General features: G+C 57.5%; 5 protein-coding genes across 5 annotated transcripts; 3 read left to right on the top strand and 2 right to left on the bottom strand.

Annotated features, from left to right (window-relative positions):
• Nucleotides 1–63: 63 nt before the first annotated feature.
• Nucleotides 64–2,412, top strand: BESB_000470 (uncharacterized protein; the record flags this gene model as incomplete). Its single annotated transcript, XM_029358802.1, has 5 exons — nt 64–580; nt 957–1,086; nt 1,372–1,505; nt 1,805–1,855; nt 2,303–2,412. The coding sequence occupies 5 exons, from the start codon at nt 64–66 to the stop codon at nt 2,410–2,412; spliced, it is 942 nt and encodes a 313-aa protein (XP_029221714.1).
• A 1,416-nt stretch (nt 2,413–3,828) lies between these two features.
• Nucleotides 3,829–5,016, bottom strand: BESB_000460 (putative ribosomal RNA large subunit methyltransferase FTSJ1; the record flags this gene model as incomplete). The annotated part of the gene is made up of 1 exon (XM_029358801.1): nt 3,829–5,016. One exon carries the CDS (start codon nt 5,014–5,016, stop codon nt 3,829–3,831), a length of 1,188 nt encoding a protein of 395 aa, XP_029221713.1.
• Nucleotides 5,017–6,687: 1,671 nt separating this feature from the next.
• BESB_000450 (uncharacterized protein) lies at nt 6,688–8,957 on the top strand (the record flags this gene model as incomplete). The annotated part of the gene is made up of 5 exons (XM_029358800.1): nt 6,688–6,690; nt 7,231–7,393; nt 7,884–7,941; nt 8,373–8,449; nt 8,821–8,957. The coding sequence occupies 5 exons, from the start codon at nt 6,688–6,690 to the stop codon at nt 8,955–8,957; spliced, it is 438 nt and encodes a 145-aa protein (XP_029221712.1).
• Nucleotides 8,958–11,113: 2,156 nt separating this feature from the next.
• On the top strand, nt 11,114–15,085 carry BESB_000440 (uncharacterized protein; the record flags this gene model as incomplete). The annotated part of the gene is made up of 3 exons (XM_029358799.1): nt 11,114–11,221; nt 11,892–12,701; nt 13,127–15,085. 3 exons carry the CDS (start codon nt 11,114–11,116, stop codon nt 15,083–15,085), a joined length of 2,877 nt encoding a protein of 958 aa, XP_029221711.1.
• Nucleotides 15,086–17,078: 1,993 nt separating this feature from the next.
• On the bottom strand, nt 17,079–18,460 carry BESB_000430 (ribosomal protein RPS14; the record flags this gene model as incomplete). The annotated part of the gene is made up of 2 exons (XM_029358798.1): nt 17,079–17,184; nt 18,087–18,460. 2 exons carry the CDS (start codon nt 18,458–18,460, stop codon nt 17,079–17,081), a joined length of 480 nt encoding a protein of 159 aa, XP_029221710.1.
• Nucleotides 18,461–19,099: the final 639 nt, after the last annotated feature.

Below are 19,099 nucleotides of genomic sequence, written 5' to 3'. Positions count from 1 at the left end.
TGTTCCGCGCTTTCCAGCGCTCCGTCGCGTCTGCTTCGCCTTCGGTTCGCGCGGTTGTTCGCCATGACCTCAGCGGCAGGTCGCCAGGCGTCTGTGCTCACGCCTGGACCCGCCTCGGGCTTCTACACGCCGCCCGCGCCTCACGTCGCGCCGGTCGTGATGCCGCCGTCGCGCTACGGCTCCTATCCGCAGTTTGCGTCGGCGGCGCATCCGTCCGCCCCGTCTGTCAGGCCTCCAGTCTACACCGCCTTCCGCAGCGCGAGCGCAGTCGGCGGCGCGCACCCCACGGGGCCGCCGATTTTGTCGCAGACCGAGCGCATCGCTGTGCAGCCCCGCCGCGCGACAGACGGTCAGCCGTCGCTGCATTTGCCGCTCTCCAACTCGCTGCCTTCCTCCGCCTCGTCGCGATACTCCACTCTGCAGCCGTCGTGGACTGCGCCACCTTCGCTCCGCCTGAATCTCCCCCCGCAGGTCTACTCCGCGGGCATCAAGGAAGAAGAGGAGACCACCTTCGTCGAGGACGAACGCTCACAAGGCCCCTGCTGCGGAAGAGACGCTGGCAGAAATGAGCGGAAAGAAAGTGAGAACCAAGGACTCGGTTGTCTGTCTCGTAGCCAAGTCATATGCAGTATTTGAGAATTGCAATGTCTTTACTTTTATATTATTTACGTCATTATTCGATTGCGTATCCTCACATCCGATACATATAAATAGATATATATTAAGTCGAAGTCGAATCCTTTGAAGACATGACGGTCTTGGTTTGCTCGCGAGCGCGTCTGCGCTGCCGCCCCGCCGCTTCCGAGGCACCGCTCTTTCCGTTGCACAGAGAGGCGCCCGGCAGTCGGGATGCGCGCATCGATCGGTGCGTTTAGATCGGAGTCGAGGCCCGTGGGTAGGGCTGCCTTGAAAACAAAGTGCGGCTGCGTGGTTTTTCGCTTGCCGGATGTGTTCAGCGCCGAATTTCCTCAAGGTCTTCTGTCTGCTCGGCGGCCTTCTGACCGCGGGCTGCTGCTGCGTCGCCGCCGCCGACTTCTTCCACGTCGTGATTGATCCCGTCTCCTACATCCTCACTCTCTTCCAAGCGTGAGCGAGCTGGGCACCAGCACAGTCCTTTCGCGGGTCGCTGCCTACGCCTTCGCGTTCAGCGCTCCGCTGGCCTTGCGTCTCCTCAGGCGCAGCTGCGCGCCGCGAGCAGGCCGCTGCCGCTCTGCCTCGACAGCCAGGGCAGGAACCCGCTCGCTTCGTCTGCGCAAATCGGTCACGCGTGCGTGCTTCTAGCGGCGCGGAGGCTCGCCGGCTGTGTGAGATCTGCGACGTCCCAGGAGCGTCAGCGAGTTCTTCCTGCGCGCGTTGTCTCTGCGTCTTCAGGTGCCTGGGAGCCGTTGTGTTCGTCTACGAGGCCTCTTGGTTCGCGCGCCTCTCGCCTTGCCAGAAAGCACTCAGCGATCGCTGCGCCTTTCTGAACTGCCCTATCTGCAAAGGCCTCTTCTACATGTATATCGGTGCGCGCGAACTCTTTCTGCGAGGCGAAAGCACCTCGCACGGGGGCATCGAGAAGGAAAAAGCACTTATATATTTATATGTGTACATACATGCATTTACACAGATACAATAAATCAATTTCTGTGTCTCTTATATTCAGCGGGGGCGCGTAGAGCCGAAAATCGCTTCTTATCCTCGCGGGGAGGCATCAGTGCGTGCGTGGAGTACGAAACAGCAAATGTGGCAGCAGAGGTTGATCCTCGAGAGCGTTTCAAAGCGCCAAGGTCAGCGCGCGAATTGCCTTTTCTCCTTCCTACAGGTATCGTCAGCCTGAGTCTCCGCACGGTCGCGTCCTTCTACACGATTCCAGGTCAGTTCGATCTCCTGTGCTCGCATGCATTGGCTGCATCGCTTGCCGTGCTCTGGCGAGCGTCTGTCTCTCCCTCTAGCGCTGAGCCTTGAGCGGAGACTCACGGCGGCGCTACGCAAGAAATCCTTGCATCTCTGAAGCAATGCGCCAATCCAGCTCGAGTGAAAACCGAGTCAACGCGCGGTCCTAGGCACTCGGATGCGCAGTTTCCTTCTCTCTCGCCTCCGCAATTTCGAAATTAACCTGCAGAGAGCCGGTTTTCTCCTCTTCTGACAGTTTTCCTTCAACTACTTCCGCAAGCATCCCCGTGAGCTGTAGAAAGCCTCGTTTGACGTGTCGCCCAAGGGACGCGTTTGCCTCGACTTATGCGGCGTCGGACTGGCAGAACGCGGCTAGAGAAGAGCAAGAATCAAACGGAGAAAGCGTGTCAAAATATGATTTTTTCAGGCACCTACATGGTTGTCGTCGGCTTCTTCTGCGTGATGGTGCAAAAAACGGTTCTGGAGCCAGTAGAGAAGCTCGGGAGATCGATCGGCAGACCTGCGTGGGCGGCGTAGCGCGAGGCGGCGCTTCACTGGATTTTTCACCTTAAACTTTGAATTTTCCGCGCATTTTCGCGTCGTCAACGACTATTTAGATTTGTTCACGCGCAGGCGCGTTCGGCTGCGTGCGGAGATGAGAGACTTTCCCGTTCACACACCGACCATTCATTTAAAATGTCCAGTGTATTTTCATCATTTAAAATGTCTATTGTGTTTTTTTTGTGAATGGGCGTAGATGCGCAGCTGCATGTGGCGGCATCCCTCCAGGCCTTCCTTTGTCCTTGTGACGCGGCGACTTCTCTCGAGGGAGCTTGGCTTCACCTGCGAAATCTAGCTTTCCGCCGCCGACGGGGGCCTGCGTTCGCTGAATTCGACACAGCTCGCTTCGCGTGGCTCCTGCACGCCGTTCGCCAACTGACCGACACACTGCATGCCTCGCCCAGCAGGCAGCAACTGAAAAAGTGAAAAAATTCTCTCCCCCCCTGAGTTGGAGCACCCAGATCGAAGGAGAACGGATTTTGCAGTTCTCAATCGTCAGCCTAACATGTCCGCTCCCGTTCCTTCAGCGTGACTCCACACACACCGCAGCGCCCTAGGCGAACCAAGAGCGAGGGGTCTTTCAGGTTTAGAGGAAACTGCGAAACGCGTCTTCGTAGCTGAGTTGAGAAGGCAGGGAGCTACGCGCAGCAAGCGAAGGCGCTCGGCGCTCACGCCTGTGCCACGGCGTCACCTGTGAAGCGCTAGGCAGACCGCCACCCCTTCAGGTCACTCTGCTCTCTCTAGGACTCTGGATCTTCGCTGCACTGGCGTCTCTCGACGCTAAAAAATCGCAAAAAACCCAAAGGCGGTCCATCGCTGGGGAGCGAGTCGCACGGAGGCTAAGGAGAGTCGGTCTGTCTGTTTTTTCTCTAGGAAGGCGCTTTGTGTCTCTGAGACGGGCACTCCTTTGGCGTGGCTGCAGGTGTTAACGTCTTCCTAATTGTTCAAATACAAAGCAAGCTGGCGGCTGGCGCGCCCACCCTGCGAGACAGAGCAGACGCGCGGCTTTTCCAGAATTCGCGTGCGGTCGATTTCTCAGAGTGCGAGAGCAAAACAGTTTTTCTCACTCTGAAAGTCTAGACTAGAAGGCGAAAGCACGCAGCGAAAACACCGTCGAGTGAGTCGACAGCCCCAGCTGCGCGCGCCGCGGCTCACCGAAGGACTGGAGAGACGCGGCACGCAAACAAAAAGAGAAGAGTTTAGAACCGCGTCGCCGCTCTCTTGAGAGCTGCCTCGAGAGACGTGAGTCACACGAGCCTCGACGAGGCGCCGCGCGCGGATCCGCCGGCTGTCTGCACGCGCGGACGCAGGGAGAGAGACTGAGGCGCGGCGGCATGCGAGGCGACCGCAGGGCGTCTGCTTACGACGGAGTTGGGGGTTTGCCACGAAAATTCAGGCGGCGGCGCCAGCGCCTCGCTTGCGTTGGAGAGCTTCGTGGTAGGGAGGGCGCACAGGCGGCTGCGTGGGAGGGAGGAAGACGTGCTGCTTCGCGTCGAGCGGGTAGTTGCGGTCTGCGTCGTAGCCCGCCAGGTCTCCGCAGGCGAGGAAGGGCACGAGGCAGCCCTGAACAGCACCGTCGCGCGCATCTCCCTCTGCTTCAGCTTTTCCTTCTACTCCCTCTTCTGTGGGAGCGGTCGCTGCGGAGGGCGCATTGAGCCAGTGCCGTGGGAGAGGCTGGAAGCCCTTGCAGACGAGAAAGGCCTCGATGCTGCTGTTGCGGCTGGCTGCAGGCTTGCAGCACCGGACTTCTGCGAAGAGTGTCTTGAGCTGGAGGTAGACGAGGGGGATCTGCTCGCCGCGGAAAGTCTTGCAGACGAAAGCCCCCCCGGACTTGAGGACGCCACCGACGCACTTGAGCGCCGCGAAAAGCAGCTGCGCCTGAATGAACTCGTCGATATCATGCATGCCGGTCACGTCTGGCGCGCCGTCGCACACCACCAGATCCGCCGGCTGCTGCGAAAAGAAATCAAGGATCGAGCGAATCGTCGACTCGTGCGTGATATCCGCCTGCAGAGCAAAGACGCCCGGAATCGGCGCCATCTCCTGCAGATCAACTGCCACGATCAGCGGAGGCGCCGGCGGCGAAGACAAAGCCGAGAACGAGGAATCGAGGAGAGAAGAAGAGGAGGGAGAAGAGGGCGAAGACGGAGGAGAAGAGGAAGAAGAAGCTTGAGTCTCTCGCGCCTTCCGCGCCTCGAAGCGGGCGAGCTTTCGGCGGTAGTTCTCCCAGAGGCGACGCCGCAGGACTTGTGACCAGCTGCCTGGCGCTGCGCAGAGATCAACAGCGCGCACGGGGTAGGCGTCTTCGCCTTGACAAGAGTCCTGCTCTCCGTCGCTATCCTCAGCCGCCTCGCCGTCGTCCTCCACGTCCGCCGCCTCGGCCTGCGCGTCGAGCTCGGCGTCCTGGGCCTCCTCGCGCGCCCGCCGAGCCTGCCGTGAGCGCCGCGACAGCGAAGGCGGCGACAGGAAGTGAAGTTCGTCGTCAAGTTGAAGCAGCTTGTACGCCGAGCGCGCGCGGTAGCCCTCCTCCTTCGCGCGGCGGTAGTAGATGTCTCTGCGGTCTTTCGATAGCTTCCCCATCGCGGCGAAGCTCCTTTAAACGCAGGACAATAATAAATCCTGACGCGATCTAGGCACACAGAGAAGGCGAGCAGCCTTCGACGCCGCAGGCGCGTCGAAGAAGGCCACTGCGTTCACGAGGAGAGACAATACGAGGTCAGCGGGGGCTAGGCTTCGAGTTGGCAAGGGGAAAGCGCGGGAGGGACGACAGACACAGAAACGATCTGCCCTCTGTGCAGGCAATACGTGCGCCTGTAGGTTTGAATACACGGATAATATCAGTAGAGGAGGCACATGAGTGTAGCGGCAAGCGGGGGAGGGAGATCGGCTGCGCGACAGTTTGCCAGGAAGGAAGACAAGGCAGACAAGAGACGGAAAGCAGGACGAAGACAAAGGAACCGGAAGAGACAGGTGACGAAGATAACGCCTGCAGAGCCGCGGAAGAAAGAAGAGAAAACTCGTTCGGTGCGACTGCCACGTGTCACTACACGCGCCCTCGCAGCAGCTGTGGCGGGACGTTGGGACAGATGTCAGATAAAAAGACGCGAACAAGAAGAAAAAAACGCAAAATTCTAGTCAGCTTCCGGCAAGGAGGGCTGTCTGAGAGTTGAAGTTGGAAAAACAAAGGAATTTCGTTCGTTTCTACTCCCCCGACGCATGCAACGAAAACGTGAGCGTCGTCGTCTCTGCATGCGCAAATGAAGCCTTTTGGCAGAGTAGGCAGAGAGAGGCGCCAATCGAAAAATGCACATCGGACTCTTCTTGTTCCACTTCGATAAACGAAACGAAGAGACCGAAGACTTTCGAGCATCTTTCCCCATTTATCTCTTTTGAAGTCCACATTCTGCTTGCTTTAGGTGCTTCAGTGACGACACAAGGTTGCATGCCCTACGGAGCCGAGTTTCGCCTATGCGAAGGACTTCCACAGCGAGGAAGGCGCACGCCGAAAGGTGAAGCACCGGATAGAATACGCTTTGTGTCTGCGTTCGCTTGATGTTTTTTGTTTTCTGCCTTGAGTCCTTTCTTTTTTCCTCTTTTGTCCCTTCTGCTGCGTTCGTCCTGCGCCGCTGTCTCTCGCTGCTCGCAAACGTCCCCCAGAGAACCCGTACGAGTCCTTTTCGTTCCTTTTCGTGAGTAGGAACTCATGCCTTTCTGTCGCTTCCTCTTGCGAATTTTCATCTCTCTCTGAGTGGCTGCCTGGCGTATGCCGTCTCCTCTCTTTCGTTGTTTCGCTGCTAGTCTCACTTCGTCTCCGCTGAAGACAAGCATTCTACGCAGCGCGCGCATGAGCCCCCGAGTCTTCCACGGAAGGCTTTCGCATTCACCGTGCTTGGGCGGGAGCGGAGGCCGAATTCAGGCGGCCTTCACGCGGAGCGAGGAAGCAAAATTCCGCAAAGGAGCCTCCGCGCGAAGGGAGAGGGTTGGAGGGTCCAAGAGGCGCGGCGCGGGCGTGCCTTTCGATGTCTCGCGTCTTTGAAATTGGCGGGGCTGCGACGGGCGGCGCGGACGAAGAATGGGATAGGGGAGAGGCGCCAGGCGATTTTTTTCGAATTTTTAGAATTAAAAATGTTTTTTCTCTCGGCGCCGTGTCTCGGCTGGCGGACGCGCGGCTTCAGGTGGGACTTGTGCCAGCGAGGAAGACGGCGCTGGGTGCACATCAACTACCCACCTCGAAATCGATCGACTGTCCAGATGGTAAGAACATCTCGAATTCTGCAGGAAAAGCCGCCGAGGCTTATCACCGGCCGCTTTCTCTCTGAAGCGGCCGTGGAGACTGTCCAGTGCAGCCGCGCGAACGGGCCTCTCTCGGGAGAGCGCCGCCTGTCCCAGCGGTTGATGTATCCGCCTCCAGTGAGAGTTCACATCGGGCATTTGTCTCCCATTTACATCTTCTTTACGTACATACATGCTTGATACACACATGCTTCATACATACATAGATGCATACACAGACACATATACGCCCATGTGTATGTAGTTTTACGGTCGTGCTTTTTCTCGTCATCTTTGCTTTCTTCATCTCGTTGTCCCTTGTCTGCGCATTGCGTTCGCTCGGCTTTTCTTGGCTGTCTTTCATCCGTGTTTTCCGTCGCGATGTGTCTCTCTCCGCGCCTGTGTTGCGGGGTGTGGCCTCGCTTTCTGCGACGCTTCCTCGTCTGTCTCTCGCACTGCGCTTTTCTGCTTATCTGCATCGGGCTACGCGCGCGCGTCCCCTTCTGAGCGTCGTGTCTGCAGCTTCACGAAAATCACGAGAAGCTCGTCTTCGTTTGCAACGGATACATCGACCGCCTCAATCCGCGACTGCTGCCTGAGCGCCTGCGCAGGCGCCTCGAGCGGAACCGCAGCCCGGCGCTGAAGCGCTACGACGGCAAGCTCGCGTGGAGTCAAGCTGTCGAAAGTGAGAAATTAAAAACGCGATTCTGAATGCCTTTGACGCATCTAACGCTTGCTAGTTGACTGGACTAAACCTGCAGAGGACCCGGGGGGGGGGGGGGGGGGGGGGCAGAGCTGGGAGGGAGAGAGTCACGGAAGAATCCAGCAGTCTGCGAAGCGGGCGAGCAGGCGAAGCAAGGAAGGATAGAAACTGAGGCCGAGAAAGAAAAAGTGCAGGAGAGTTGAGCGAATGCGAAGCGTCCGGAGGGAGGTCAAGCGACGCGAGGAAAAGCGAGGGAGCAACAGAGACGTCGAAACGACGAAACTATTGATGGAGAGAGCTTGAAAAGACTTTCGAGCGCCGCAAGGTGGCAAATGAAGGTGAAACGAAGACGGGCGTAGCGGTCTTCTGCGGAAGGGTTGGGAGTTGATTCATCGCGTGGACTGAAGGCAGTCAGCGAGGAGAAGCAAACCGAATTTGAGATCGGAGTATTTCAATTTTGGTGTCTTTTCAGGCGCGATAAAACGCACACACACCCCCTGTCTGGCGTTCGCTCAGGCTCACTCCCACCAGTGAGTGTCTCATTTCGCCTGAAAGCTTTTCTGCTTCCCTTCTTTTCTGCGTCCTCTCATCTCCCTCGTCTCCGCAGCCTCTCCTTCGGTCGCTTCATTTTGTCACCCTTGCCATTCGCCTCTGCTTATTGTCTTCGCTTCTTGTTTCACCCGAGAAAACTTCCCTCTGCTCAGCGTTTCGTCGTCCTTCCTTTTGTTTTTGAGTTCATTTCCACCTGTTCTTGTCGGAGAACTGGGTTTTCGTTTCGCTGTTGCGCTCGCCGCGCCCCTCTCGGCGGTGTCTGCCTCTCGGTGTCTGGAATCGTTCGGAGACTCTTCTGCGTTGCGGTCGCCGGTACGCGGCCCTTTAGTGCGACCGCAGCTTGGACTCGAGGCAAGCGGACATCAACAATGGAGGCTATTCGTGCCTGTCTTCCACTCTGTCCCCGCAGCTTGCTGGAGTCCCTCTCTATGGACGAAGTCCTCGCGCTGGAGAAGCTCGTTCCCGAGATCCGCGAGGCGTTCAAAAGTAAGGAGTTTACGCAGAGGGCGAAAGAGAACCAAGAGCTTTTTCTTTTAAAGTGTGACTGGAGAGGAAAAAGACGCAATCATTCGCGATGGAGAGATGCGTGTGAGGCTAGGGAGCAAGCGAAGCGAAAACGCGTCCTCGCGAACCGCGGCTTCGCGTGGAGGCCGTGGCGTCTCACGCGGGAGCCGCGCGCTCGCGTTTGATGCCTGTCAGCATCTCCTCACTTTTGTTGCCTGTTGTTTTTCTTTTGTGTCCCTGCCTGCGATCTCTGTGCCTTTCTCTTCGCCTGGAGTCAGTGCGTTGGCTGCGGAAACGAGTTTGACTTTTCTTTTCTGCGCTGCGTGCCTGCTGTTGCTGATTTGCCTCCACAGCCTCTAAGGCCAAGCTCGCTGAGCAAGAGGCGCAGGACAAGTTCACGCGCCACGTCTCCGTCGGCCTTGCTGGGCTCGAAGGAGACCCTGTCTCCTTTCCGTTTGAGCTGAAGCGGGCAGAGTCCAAGAATCCCTGAGCTGGGGTCGCGGGGCGCCTCCGACCGCACTGGGCTCCAGAGGAGACACCGGCGTCGTCGCGTGCACCGCGAGGGCAGGCGGCGACGGGGATTGGCAAGGGTGCGAGGACGGCGACAATTTGTGTGCCCAGTTTAATTCAGTTGCGTGGAGTCTCATCAGCTTGAAGCCTCCACAGGTTTCTCCTGTTTTTTTAAGCGTTTAACTCCGCTCGAAACTATGGACTCTTCTTCACTTTTAGGTCGCGTTTCACACATCTCGTTCGCGAGCCACTGGCATGCACTGCAGCGAAATCGTGGCTAAAAAAACTCGAGCCTCGCGTCCAATCCATTCAAGGAATGAGTTTTTTTCTCTTCTGCGCTTTCCTCTCTCATCCGACGTAAGAGACAGGTGCTGCGTTTTGCGCTGAATAAACTGAGACTTCCACGTGTCCGAAGTGAGTCAAAGGTTGCGATCTCGCGGGGCGCGGGCTTGAGAGGATCAAACGCGGTTTAAGCGCTGGGCGCCTGCAGGTGAACTGAGAGGGTGAAAGAGGCCGAAAAGAGGGCGTTGGACAGGGAAGAAGCTAGATGTATTTATCTCCTCTGAAGGTTTCCTCTAGCCCTGAAGGCTTTGCGGGAATCTCTTGCCGAAAGTTTTCTCTTAGCGTAGAAAGTTCTTCCCCGCGCCGACGCCGCAGTACCACCGTTGTGGCAAACGCCAACACCGAATCAACAACAGCAACTGGAAGAGTCTTCATCTTCCTCCATGGCGGCTTTCCTTCGAAACGGACGTGACACTGCACAAGAGAGCGACAGAATGTCCTGAACGTGAAGTATACATTTATGTATGTACGATCCGTATTCTTACGAAGGTATGGGTCTGCACGCATAGTCATATATATATCATGCGCTTCGGCGTAGTCAGAGCGTAGTGAGTGATTTACCAGCTTGCGTATTCGCAGGAAAACAGGCTGTATACTAGCCAGGTGAATCACCCAACAGAGTGCCCAGCGAAGTAGCTTTTCTTTGCATGAAGTGTCACTGGGGTGTCAGCGACCACAAGGCCGGTCATCGAGGTCGGATTTTCGTAGCAGCGCCTTCGCTGCCTTCGCGTGTTGGCTGGTTTTCTCTGAAGGCGGGACGACTAGAAAGTCTCGTTTTGAGTAGATGCATGCGCGCCAGCACACTAGAGCGACGCGTTGCCTTTGGACGCGAAACAGCGCCGACCGCGAAGAGACAGATCCGTTACGTACGGAGAGACACCCGTCGCCGTCGGGGCGAAGAGGACTCTACTCATGAAGACTAACTCTGGATCCTCGCCGTTTTCGCTCCCCACACAAATTCAAAAAATCCAGAAAAATCAAAGCAAAATGAAAGAACAGTCGGGAAGCAGGCCGCTGCAACTAGCGTTTTTTAACCTACTCGACACGACGAAAAATGTCTTTGTTGTGTCTTCTGAGTGGCGTCTCGCTTCGGGGTCTTCCCAGACCGCCGCGCCTCGCGCGACCCCCGTGACCCGCGCTCGCCGTAGCCGCGCGATAATCGGAGATGTTCTTTTTTCTCCTTTTTTTCCTGGCTTGCCCTGTTTTTTCTTTCTCGGGCATCTTTTCACTGGAACAACAACTTGGCTCGCCGGCTGCTTCGTGCGCTCGCGTGTCGTTCTCAAATCAAGTCCGTTTCTTGGTGTCTTCTCAGGCTCCTTTTCTCCGCGCTTTGCCCGATGGCGTGTCTCTTCTTGTCAGCGACTCGCCTCGTCTTTCTCTTCCAAGTTTCCGCTCGTTGGCAAACCTCCGACGGCGATGTTTTCTCGGTTGCATCGAGGTGGTGTTCCTAGAATCTCGTTTCTTTTTCAGCGGGCGAGGAGGCCTTCGCGACGAGACACCGCCGCACAGAAGAAGCGACACACACCGAACCGAAAGAGATCGTCGTGCAGCCTCTCACTCTTCGATTGGAATTACGGGGAAAGAAAAACCACAGACGAGAGCTTTGCCTCGACACGAGTGGACTCGAAGCGCGACGAGATCCGAGAGGAGAGCCGTGAAGCGCAGTAAAAGCGCCGCGCGGCGCCTCGCGCCATGCTCTGCCTGTAGCGTCATGACACGCTGACCCCAAGCCTTCGCCTCTCGCGGGCAGCTCTTTTCATTCCCTCAGCGCGGCGCAGAAGACTCGCAAACACCATGAAGGCGCCGCGCGTTTTCTTCCTCCTTCTCCTCTCCTTCCTCTGTCTCAACTCCGTCCTCCTGCTCCTTTTTGACCGGCTAGTTCAGGAGCCCTACATGGACGAGGTGAGCACTAGAGCCGATTCCGCTCTGCGTGAAGGTGCGACTAATATATAAAATTTAACTTGCTTACACGTGGATTCTTTCTCGCGCCTGACTGAGACGCTCACCAACGAGTATGCAAGTATACGTGCAGCGGAGGTGTCTCTTGCGCTTCCAGTCTTTGCTCCAAGTGCTTGACCTTACGGCGATATCCATATTAAAATATATATATATATATATATATATATATAGGCATAACTGTCCGACAAGGTTTGTAGAAGCTGATTATGTAAACACTCGTGAAACGTGTGCAGCTCGCGAAAGCCACTCGTTCTATCGCTCTTGAACTTGCCCCGGCGCCTCTCTGAGCTTACGTATCGTCTCCCTCTGCTGTTGTTTAGGCCACATTCGCTTTTCCCGTCACCTCTTTCTCCTCTCCGCTTGCGACTGTTTCCTTCTGCATTACTCTGCGGCTGTCCGTCGCTGCCGCTGCCGAAGGGGAGAAAAAGAAAGCGCTTGAGCGCTCGCTTTTCTCGCGGTTCGGCCGCAGCCACTGTCTTTGTCTAGCACAGGGAGAAGCAGAGAGCATGTGTTGTGCGTCTTCCTTCTGATCCCTGAGGCACGACCGGCAGATTTACGCCGACGCGACTGCATCGCCTCACCTGCTTTGTCTCTGCGTTTCCTGTATTTTCAGGAGTTTCACATTCCGCAGGCGCAGCGCTACTGCCGACGCCTGCCGCCCGCGTTCTATCATCCGAGTATAAGCACGCCACCAGGCCTCTACTGGGTTTCCTCGCTCGTTCTGCGCGCGCTGTCGACTCCTGCCTCCCTCGCTTCGCTTGCCTTGTTGCGGCGCGCCTCCGCGGAGGAAGAGATCATGCGAGTGCGGCAAGAAGGCGCGAGGGACGAGGCCGGAGGAGGATGTCGAGACGTGGAGGACAGCGCTCTTGGATGGCACAGTGAACTCGCGGAAAGACGCGGAAAACCGGAAACGAACGCAGGCGCAGGCATGCAGAACCTCGCGGGCGACGCGTCCAAGCGGACAGAAGAGGGGGGAGAGTTGCGACAGTCGACTCTGCCGTTCTTCTGCCGGTATGTCTCTTCGTTCCGCGCATTCAATGCACTGATCGTCTCGCCGTTGACTCTTGTTCTCCTCTGGCATCTCGCGAAGGCCCTCCGCCGCCCCTGGGCGGGGAGCGCCTCCTTGGCTTCTGCGCATGCCGCGTGGGAGGCGCGTTCCTTCGCTCGTTCTTCTGACGCTGCATTTGCTTTTCTCTCGACGATTGTCGCTCCCGCGGGTGGCGACGCGGAGGCGAGCGACCTGCTGGTCGCGCTCAGGGTGGCGCGCGCCGCGCTTCTTCCAACCTTCTACTTCTACAATTTCCTCTTCTACACAGACCCGCTCGGTGCGCTCCTGTTGCTCTTCGCCTACGCGCAGCTCCTCCTCAGCCCAAGCCTGTGGAGTTTTGCGGCTGCCGCGACGCTTGCCTTCTTCGTGCGACAAGTGAGACGGCCTCCAAGGCGCGCTGAACCCCGAGTTCAGCGTGCTCAACGCCTGGAGCTGCTGCCTCCGAAGCGGCAGTATCCCCGCAACCAGGGCGATATCCAGACGTACTTGCGCGAGAGACTGGCACTCGACATCCTCTTCCAGAGTAAAAAACAGACAAAGGAAACCGAGGGAGGCCGTCTGCGCCTGCCAGACATTACGTGCCTCTTCTGTCGAGACTGAGATAGATTAGTTCTCTGTAGGAGGACCTGACCGGTTTAGAGAAAAGAGTGCATGCGGCTAGGCGCGTGGATTGCATTCCAGCGGCGCGGCGAAACGGAGCCTGTAGACGACTCAAGGCGTCCAGGAAGAGCTCCTCGCGCCTCTGCGAGTCAGACAGCGATTTAATCCGACATCCTGTTGTCTACTGCGAGTGTGTTCAGACCTCCGTCGTCTGGAGCGGCGGCGCATGTCTCCTCACCTTCCTCGCGGCGACGTCAGTCCTGTCGACAGGCGAGAGTCGCGTGCAGGAGACTCTTCCCGCGCGGCAGGCGAAGTCTCGAGTCTCTTCGGATCGGGCAGCGACGCCGGCGAAACGGCAGCCTCCTCGAGGCGCGCATGCAGGCGAGGCGGAGAAAGAAGGAACCAGGCACACAGAGGAGACACAGAGGTCGGTCTGGGCTCGTCTGCTGCCGTCTGGCTTTCAAACGAGCGGCGCCGCCGGCGCGCACCTTGCGCGTTCGACGTGGGAGTCTGCAAAGAGCGCGCTCGCCTTTTTCTTTTCGCCGCGGGCCTGCTGTCGCGTCACTCTCCCTCTCGCGGCTCCGCTTCTCGCCTTTGCTCTCTTCGTCGTCTTCAACGGCGGGAAAGTCGCTGTGGGACATCAGGCTTTCCACCGCCCGAGGGTACATACAGCTCAGCTGCTGTACGCCGCTCTCGCCGTCGCCAGCGCGGCCAGTCCGGCGACGTATCTTGTAGTTCTCCGCCGCCTGAGTTGCCTGCTGAAGGCCTTGTTTGCGGTCGTCGACGCGTGGGCGCGTCAATCTCTCGGGAAGGAACTTCACGGCTTCTGTGGCCTCAAGAGTGAGGCCCTGGAGGGCGAAGGGCAGACGGCGGGCGAGCGACGAGCCGAAACGCACGCGCCGACGGAGGCGCGCCGAGACGCGAAGCGGATGAAGGCGCCGCTCAGCGGAGCCGGATCCGCTCTCGAAGAGACCTCTGAGTCACAGAGAACGTCTTCTTCTTCAGACTGTTCGCGCGGAGGCGACGGATGCGTGGAGACCGATCAAGGTGACATGCCGCGGCATTGTGGCGCGTTTTTCATGTATTTTGTCTGCCTCAGTTTGGCAGCTGGTATAGGCGCGATCGCCCATCCCTTCATACTTAACGACAGCCGCCACGTCGTCTTTTACCTCTGGAGGCACGTGCTGCGTTTTCCGCTCTTCAGGTGGCTAGTAGGTCCCTTCGCGGCAGCCTGCTACCTCGCCTTCGGCATGCCGTGCTCACTCGTCTCGCCTCCGGTGCCTGCCTGCATCGTCTCTCGATCGAAGTGCAGCGGACAGCTTGGCGCGGAGCACGAGGCAGCAGCGGAAGCGAAAGCCGGCGGAGAAAGGGTGAAAGGCGAAGGGACAGACGCGAAATCGAGAAGGCAGCAAGAGGAGGGACGAGAGTGGGAGGCTGATCCTGCGGCCTCTCCGGAGTTCGCAAAGAGAATCCCGGCAGATATCCCTGCGGCGTCGGATTTGCGTTTTGTGTGCCCGCGCTCTAGCCGCTTCTACACCTTCGCCTCTCTCTTCACCTTCTTTCTCTGCTGCGTTCTAGCGCTGGTTCCCACAGGCCTCATCGAGCCGAGGTATTTCCTCTTTCTGCTTCTCCTCTTCGTCCTGCATGAACGATTTCCTTCCTCACGCGAGGCGAACCTCGCGTCTAGTAGGCGCCGAAGGTCGCCGGGAAAACCGGAGGAGGCACAGCTGGCGGAGTCCAGCTCAGCGGAGGACATGGCGTGTACCTACAGCCGGTATTCGAGGTCCGTCGCAGGCGCCTCGGCTGCGGCGCGTCTAGCAACGCGCCGAAGGGAAAACGGGGAAGGCGCTGCGGAAAGCGTCGCTGACAACGTGAACGAGGGGGAAGCAGACGCGTTACAAGACAGCAAGGTGTTACGGACGCAGAGCGCAAAGAATGGGGAGCGAGAGAATGTGCTGTGGCTGCTTCTGCGGTGCTTGCTGAACCCGTCCTGCTGGCGAAATCTTTATCGCGGGAGAGACCTTGGAGAGAAAGAGGACCTTGCTAACGAAGCCGCGGCCTTGCTTATCAACGCCAGTCTCAGTTGTGTCATTTTCTTCGTTTTCCTCTATCGGCCGTACCGTGATGCAGCGGGAAACATCGCGCGCTTCATGCTGTGAGACGATGATGCGAGAGGCACACGCGCCCCGAGCCAGCAGGCGACGCTGTGAAAACCTTTGAACATACTGCGACAGAACTCTACGCACACTGTTGAGGCTCGAGCGAGGCATGACTCGCCGGAAAACACACAGGAAAGTTGGAGAGCGAGGCCGTTGTGGAAAAAGCCTCGCCATGATATCTAAATATTCACTCTATTCACTGGCAAAAGCATCTACCCCACGTATATATATATATATATATATATATATATATATATATATATATATATATATATATATTGATATAGAGTCGGAGAGACCTCGATAGTTAGATGCATACGTATCTTTCTTTGCTCAAGAAATTGCAGAGTGTACCGAGTGCTGTGAGCGAACCCGATGCCGGGCACCAACGGGCGTTGGCGGTGCTCTGCGACGTCTCGAGGGAATCAAAGAGTCCCCACGATGGCCTCCGCCCTCGCTTGCGGAGCCGCGCACGCAGTCGCCACAGTCACTCCGTCCGTGATAGCGAGAGGCGGCAAGGTCTTCAACCCGCACTTCAACTCGTGCAGAGGCCGCAGAAAAGACCACGACAACCACAGGTACATATATACCTGCATATATATCTATATGTATGTATGTATGTATGTATGTATGTATGTATGTGTACATGTCGATGCAGTCCTCATCGCCTCCGCGTAACGCACCAAGTGCTGTACTGGATGGCAGCGCTTCTGTTTCGAGGGTGATTTGCCGTCTCAGCATGGAATTTGCCTCGTGGGGGGTCTGAGCAGGACCCAGCCTCTCGAGTTCGGTAGAGACTTTCCGAGATACTTACAGCGGTGCGTACCTCGGAAAGTCTCTACCGAACTTTTTGGGACTTCTGTGCTCGATTCGCAGTGCACCACAATAGGCTGGCTTCTCAAGTGGAGTCCCGCGCGCGAGCGCGACGACAGTCAGGCAACGCTGCCTTCGAAGTTTGAAGCCCCAGAGGTGCTGTCAGGCGCGGAAGAGACTCTTCGTCTCTAAACTCCGTAGAGGCGCAAGCACTCGCCTTAGATGATGCAAGGCGGGGGAACATCTGTGTTTCACGAAAGCAGATGCGAATTACGCTATCGCGTGACGTACGTGAAGAAAGGCAGTTTATGTCTTCTGGCTCACAATCCCGCCAATTCATGCGTGCCACACTAGCTGCCACGCGCGGCCAGCACCGCTGATTTCCTCTCTTGCACTCTCGGGCCCCAGGAAGACCCCGCGACCCTCCCACTCTGGTGAACCATCGCTTTCGCGATTGCTCCGTGCACTCAACGTGCGGCCTAACTCGCGGCGCCTACGCCGGTACGTTTCTCTATTCGGTGAGTGTCTGATTCATCCTTTCAACTGTTAAAACTACAAGATGTAGGTTTATTTTGTAGTAGTTCGACTCCACTATCACACTGTAAGTTACTACTAAGTTTACTGCTAAACTTAAGAATAGATTATTAATTAGACTTGAATTATGTGAATTTTTTTAAAAAGAATTGCTACTTGTTCACGGCCCGTCCAGGGCCTCCTCCTCCAGAGGGATAACGCCAGAGAGGTTTCTGCGTGTCTGCGTCGGCTAGCTGTGGAGCGCCGCCGATCTAGAGAGATCATCGCGTCCCTTCCGCGCGGGATGCGACCCCTTTTTCTTCAACCCTCGGCAAGGGCGACGCGATGTGTGCGGCAATATCCGGTAAAGCGAAAGGAGAAGAGTCGTTTCACACCAGAAATCTCCTGACAGTGGAACGAGGCAACGATGAAAGATTCTCTCCCGTCGGCCTCCCTCCTCTCGGCTTCGCCGACACTACACACACCTTTGCACCTTTCTTCCCCTCTTCCCTCAGGGCACTCCTCCTAGAGAGCGCTCCCCGCGGCTTCAGTGCATCCGAGCTCGCACTCGAAATCCAGAGGAACACCCAAGAAAAGCTCCCACCGGCGCCCTGCACGCCACTCCGCAAGCGGAACAGACAGGAAGAGGGAGAAAAAAGGAAATCCTCTAGAGACGGCGACCGCGGCGACCAGACTTTCTCCGGGTGGAGTCTGTCGGGATCGGGGTGACGTCCTCGATGCGGCCAATGCGCATGCCAGAACGTGCCAAGGCTCTGCAAAAAAAAAAACATTTCGGAAAAAACGAGGAAAATCAGCAACACGCAACCGAAGACAACCGAACGCTGCAAAACGTGGGAAAACCCACAGAAAATCCACACCGCGACTCCGAAGGAGGAGCTTCACACTCAAACGCGGGCAGTGCCAGCTGAGACTGCTGGAGACTGCCCCGGGCACCGCCGCGAGAGGCACCCCGAAGAGAGCAGAGAAGACGGAATAATGATAATGGCGTGTCGCGATGCCTGGCAGCCCGCTCTTCTGACAGGAGAGAGGCGAAACCCTACCCCCACAGAAAAGCTCGACGCACACTTCTTTCGTGTCCACAACGCGGCAAGCATTGGAGGCACGCACAGAGACCAGGCATCCGCAGAAGAGACACGCAGAAAGGGTGACAACAACAAGGACCCCACGAGATGGCGAGTACGGAGGGCATTCGAGGAGTGACAGCAGCACGTCTGCAGCAACAAGCCTGAGCCGCACGCCTCCCCATTCGCCCCCTTCGCGGTAGACTCGGGGCGCTTTTTCTCCCTCCAACTGGTTACCCCGAAATCGAGTCTCTCCCTGCCTTATGCGCCCCTCAGAGACTTCTCTTTGAACTCCATCCACGATCGCGGCCGCAGTTTGAAACGGCGCCATCCCCAGTGCGCATGCATACGGAGCCGAGGAAGCTACACATCATCTCGTTCCTCACTATATCGCCACGACAGCGAGCGAGTTGAGGAGTAGGAGGGGCGTCGCGGAAAAGCTCTGCGCCGCCTGGTTGAGAAAACACGCGATTACCAATTTCGTCCTCCCCTCCCCCCCTGTACGGCCAGGGGAGTCCCGCCCCAGGTCGGCGTTTCAGCTTTCCCTCTCCTCCTTTCCTTTCCTCGGTCTCTCGCGCGGCTTGCTGGCTTACCTGAGAGCGCTCTGTGCACCGGGACCAGGGGTCTTGCTGCGAGTCCCGCCGGCTGCGCGGACCTTGACGTGGACAGCCGAGATGCCGAGCTCTTTGCATCTGGCGGCGACATCGGCAGCAGCCATCATGGCAGCGTACGGCGAGCTTTCGTCGCGGTCTGCCTTGACCTTCATGCCGCCGGTGACGCGGACAAGGGTTTCGCGGCCGCTGAGGTCTGTCACGTGAATGAAAGTGTCGTTAAACGAGGCGTAGATGTGCGCGACGCCAAACACAATTTCGCCGTCGCGGGTCGCGGGTCCGAGACCGGAGGTTTGCGCAGCCGCGCCTTCGCCCTCCTCGGCGGCGGCGGCTTTTGCGGACTTCTTCGGTGCCATTTTCTCTCAGTCGCAGCAGGAACAGACGGCAGACACGCACGTAGACAAACGCACGTGTGCAAACAGAAACTCGCGAACGGGGTGTACGTACACCGCAACTCACTCGACCCCGCGGGCGCGTGGAACGAAGAGAGCGAGAAAAGCGGGGGAAGGGCGACGACGACGAGAAAAAAGGCGAGAACGGAGACGAAGAGACCGAGAGAGACAAGCAAAAAACAAGAGAAAGCTCTCGCCAACAATGCGGTCCTGAATCCCCAGGAAAGGTTCGCGGAAAAACGCGAGAGCGAAGAGGCGGCGGGAGGTGGGGCGGGACAGAGCCCCCAGGAACAGCACAGCGGCTCAACTCATGTGGGGGCTCCCTGGCGCATGCACGCCTTTTCTCGTCTATAAAGCGACTGCGAAAAAACGCAAAACAGGGTGCTGAAAACACGCAAAGCCGGCCGTGTCCAAGTCGCACACCATCAGCAAGTGTGTCGGCCTCCTGAGAGGGAAAGAACTCAAGTTCCGAGCAACGCGCACGGAAGAACCCCTGCAGGTGCAGACCACTTCAGAAACGCAAGCTGGGGTGACCCGAAGGCGCCCTCCTCCTCCGGCGGAAAAGAGAATTTGCGCTCAAGTCGCAGACTTTCAAGTCGGGCT

This window comes from Besnoitia besnoiti, chromosome I (genome assembly GCF_002563875.1).
Source record: "Besnoitia besnoiti strain Bb-Ger1 chromosome I, whole genome shotgun sequence".
In the NCBI taxonomy this organism is placed as follows: Eukaryota; Apicomplexa; class Conoidasida; order Eucoccidiorida; family Sarcocystidae; genus Besnoitia; species Besnoitia besnoiti.
This window is presented reverse-complemented; position numbering and strand designations above follow the sequence as displayed.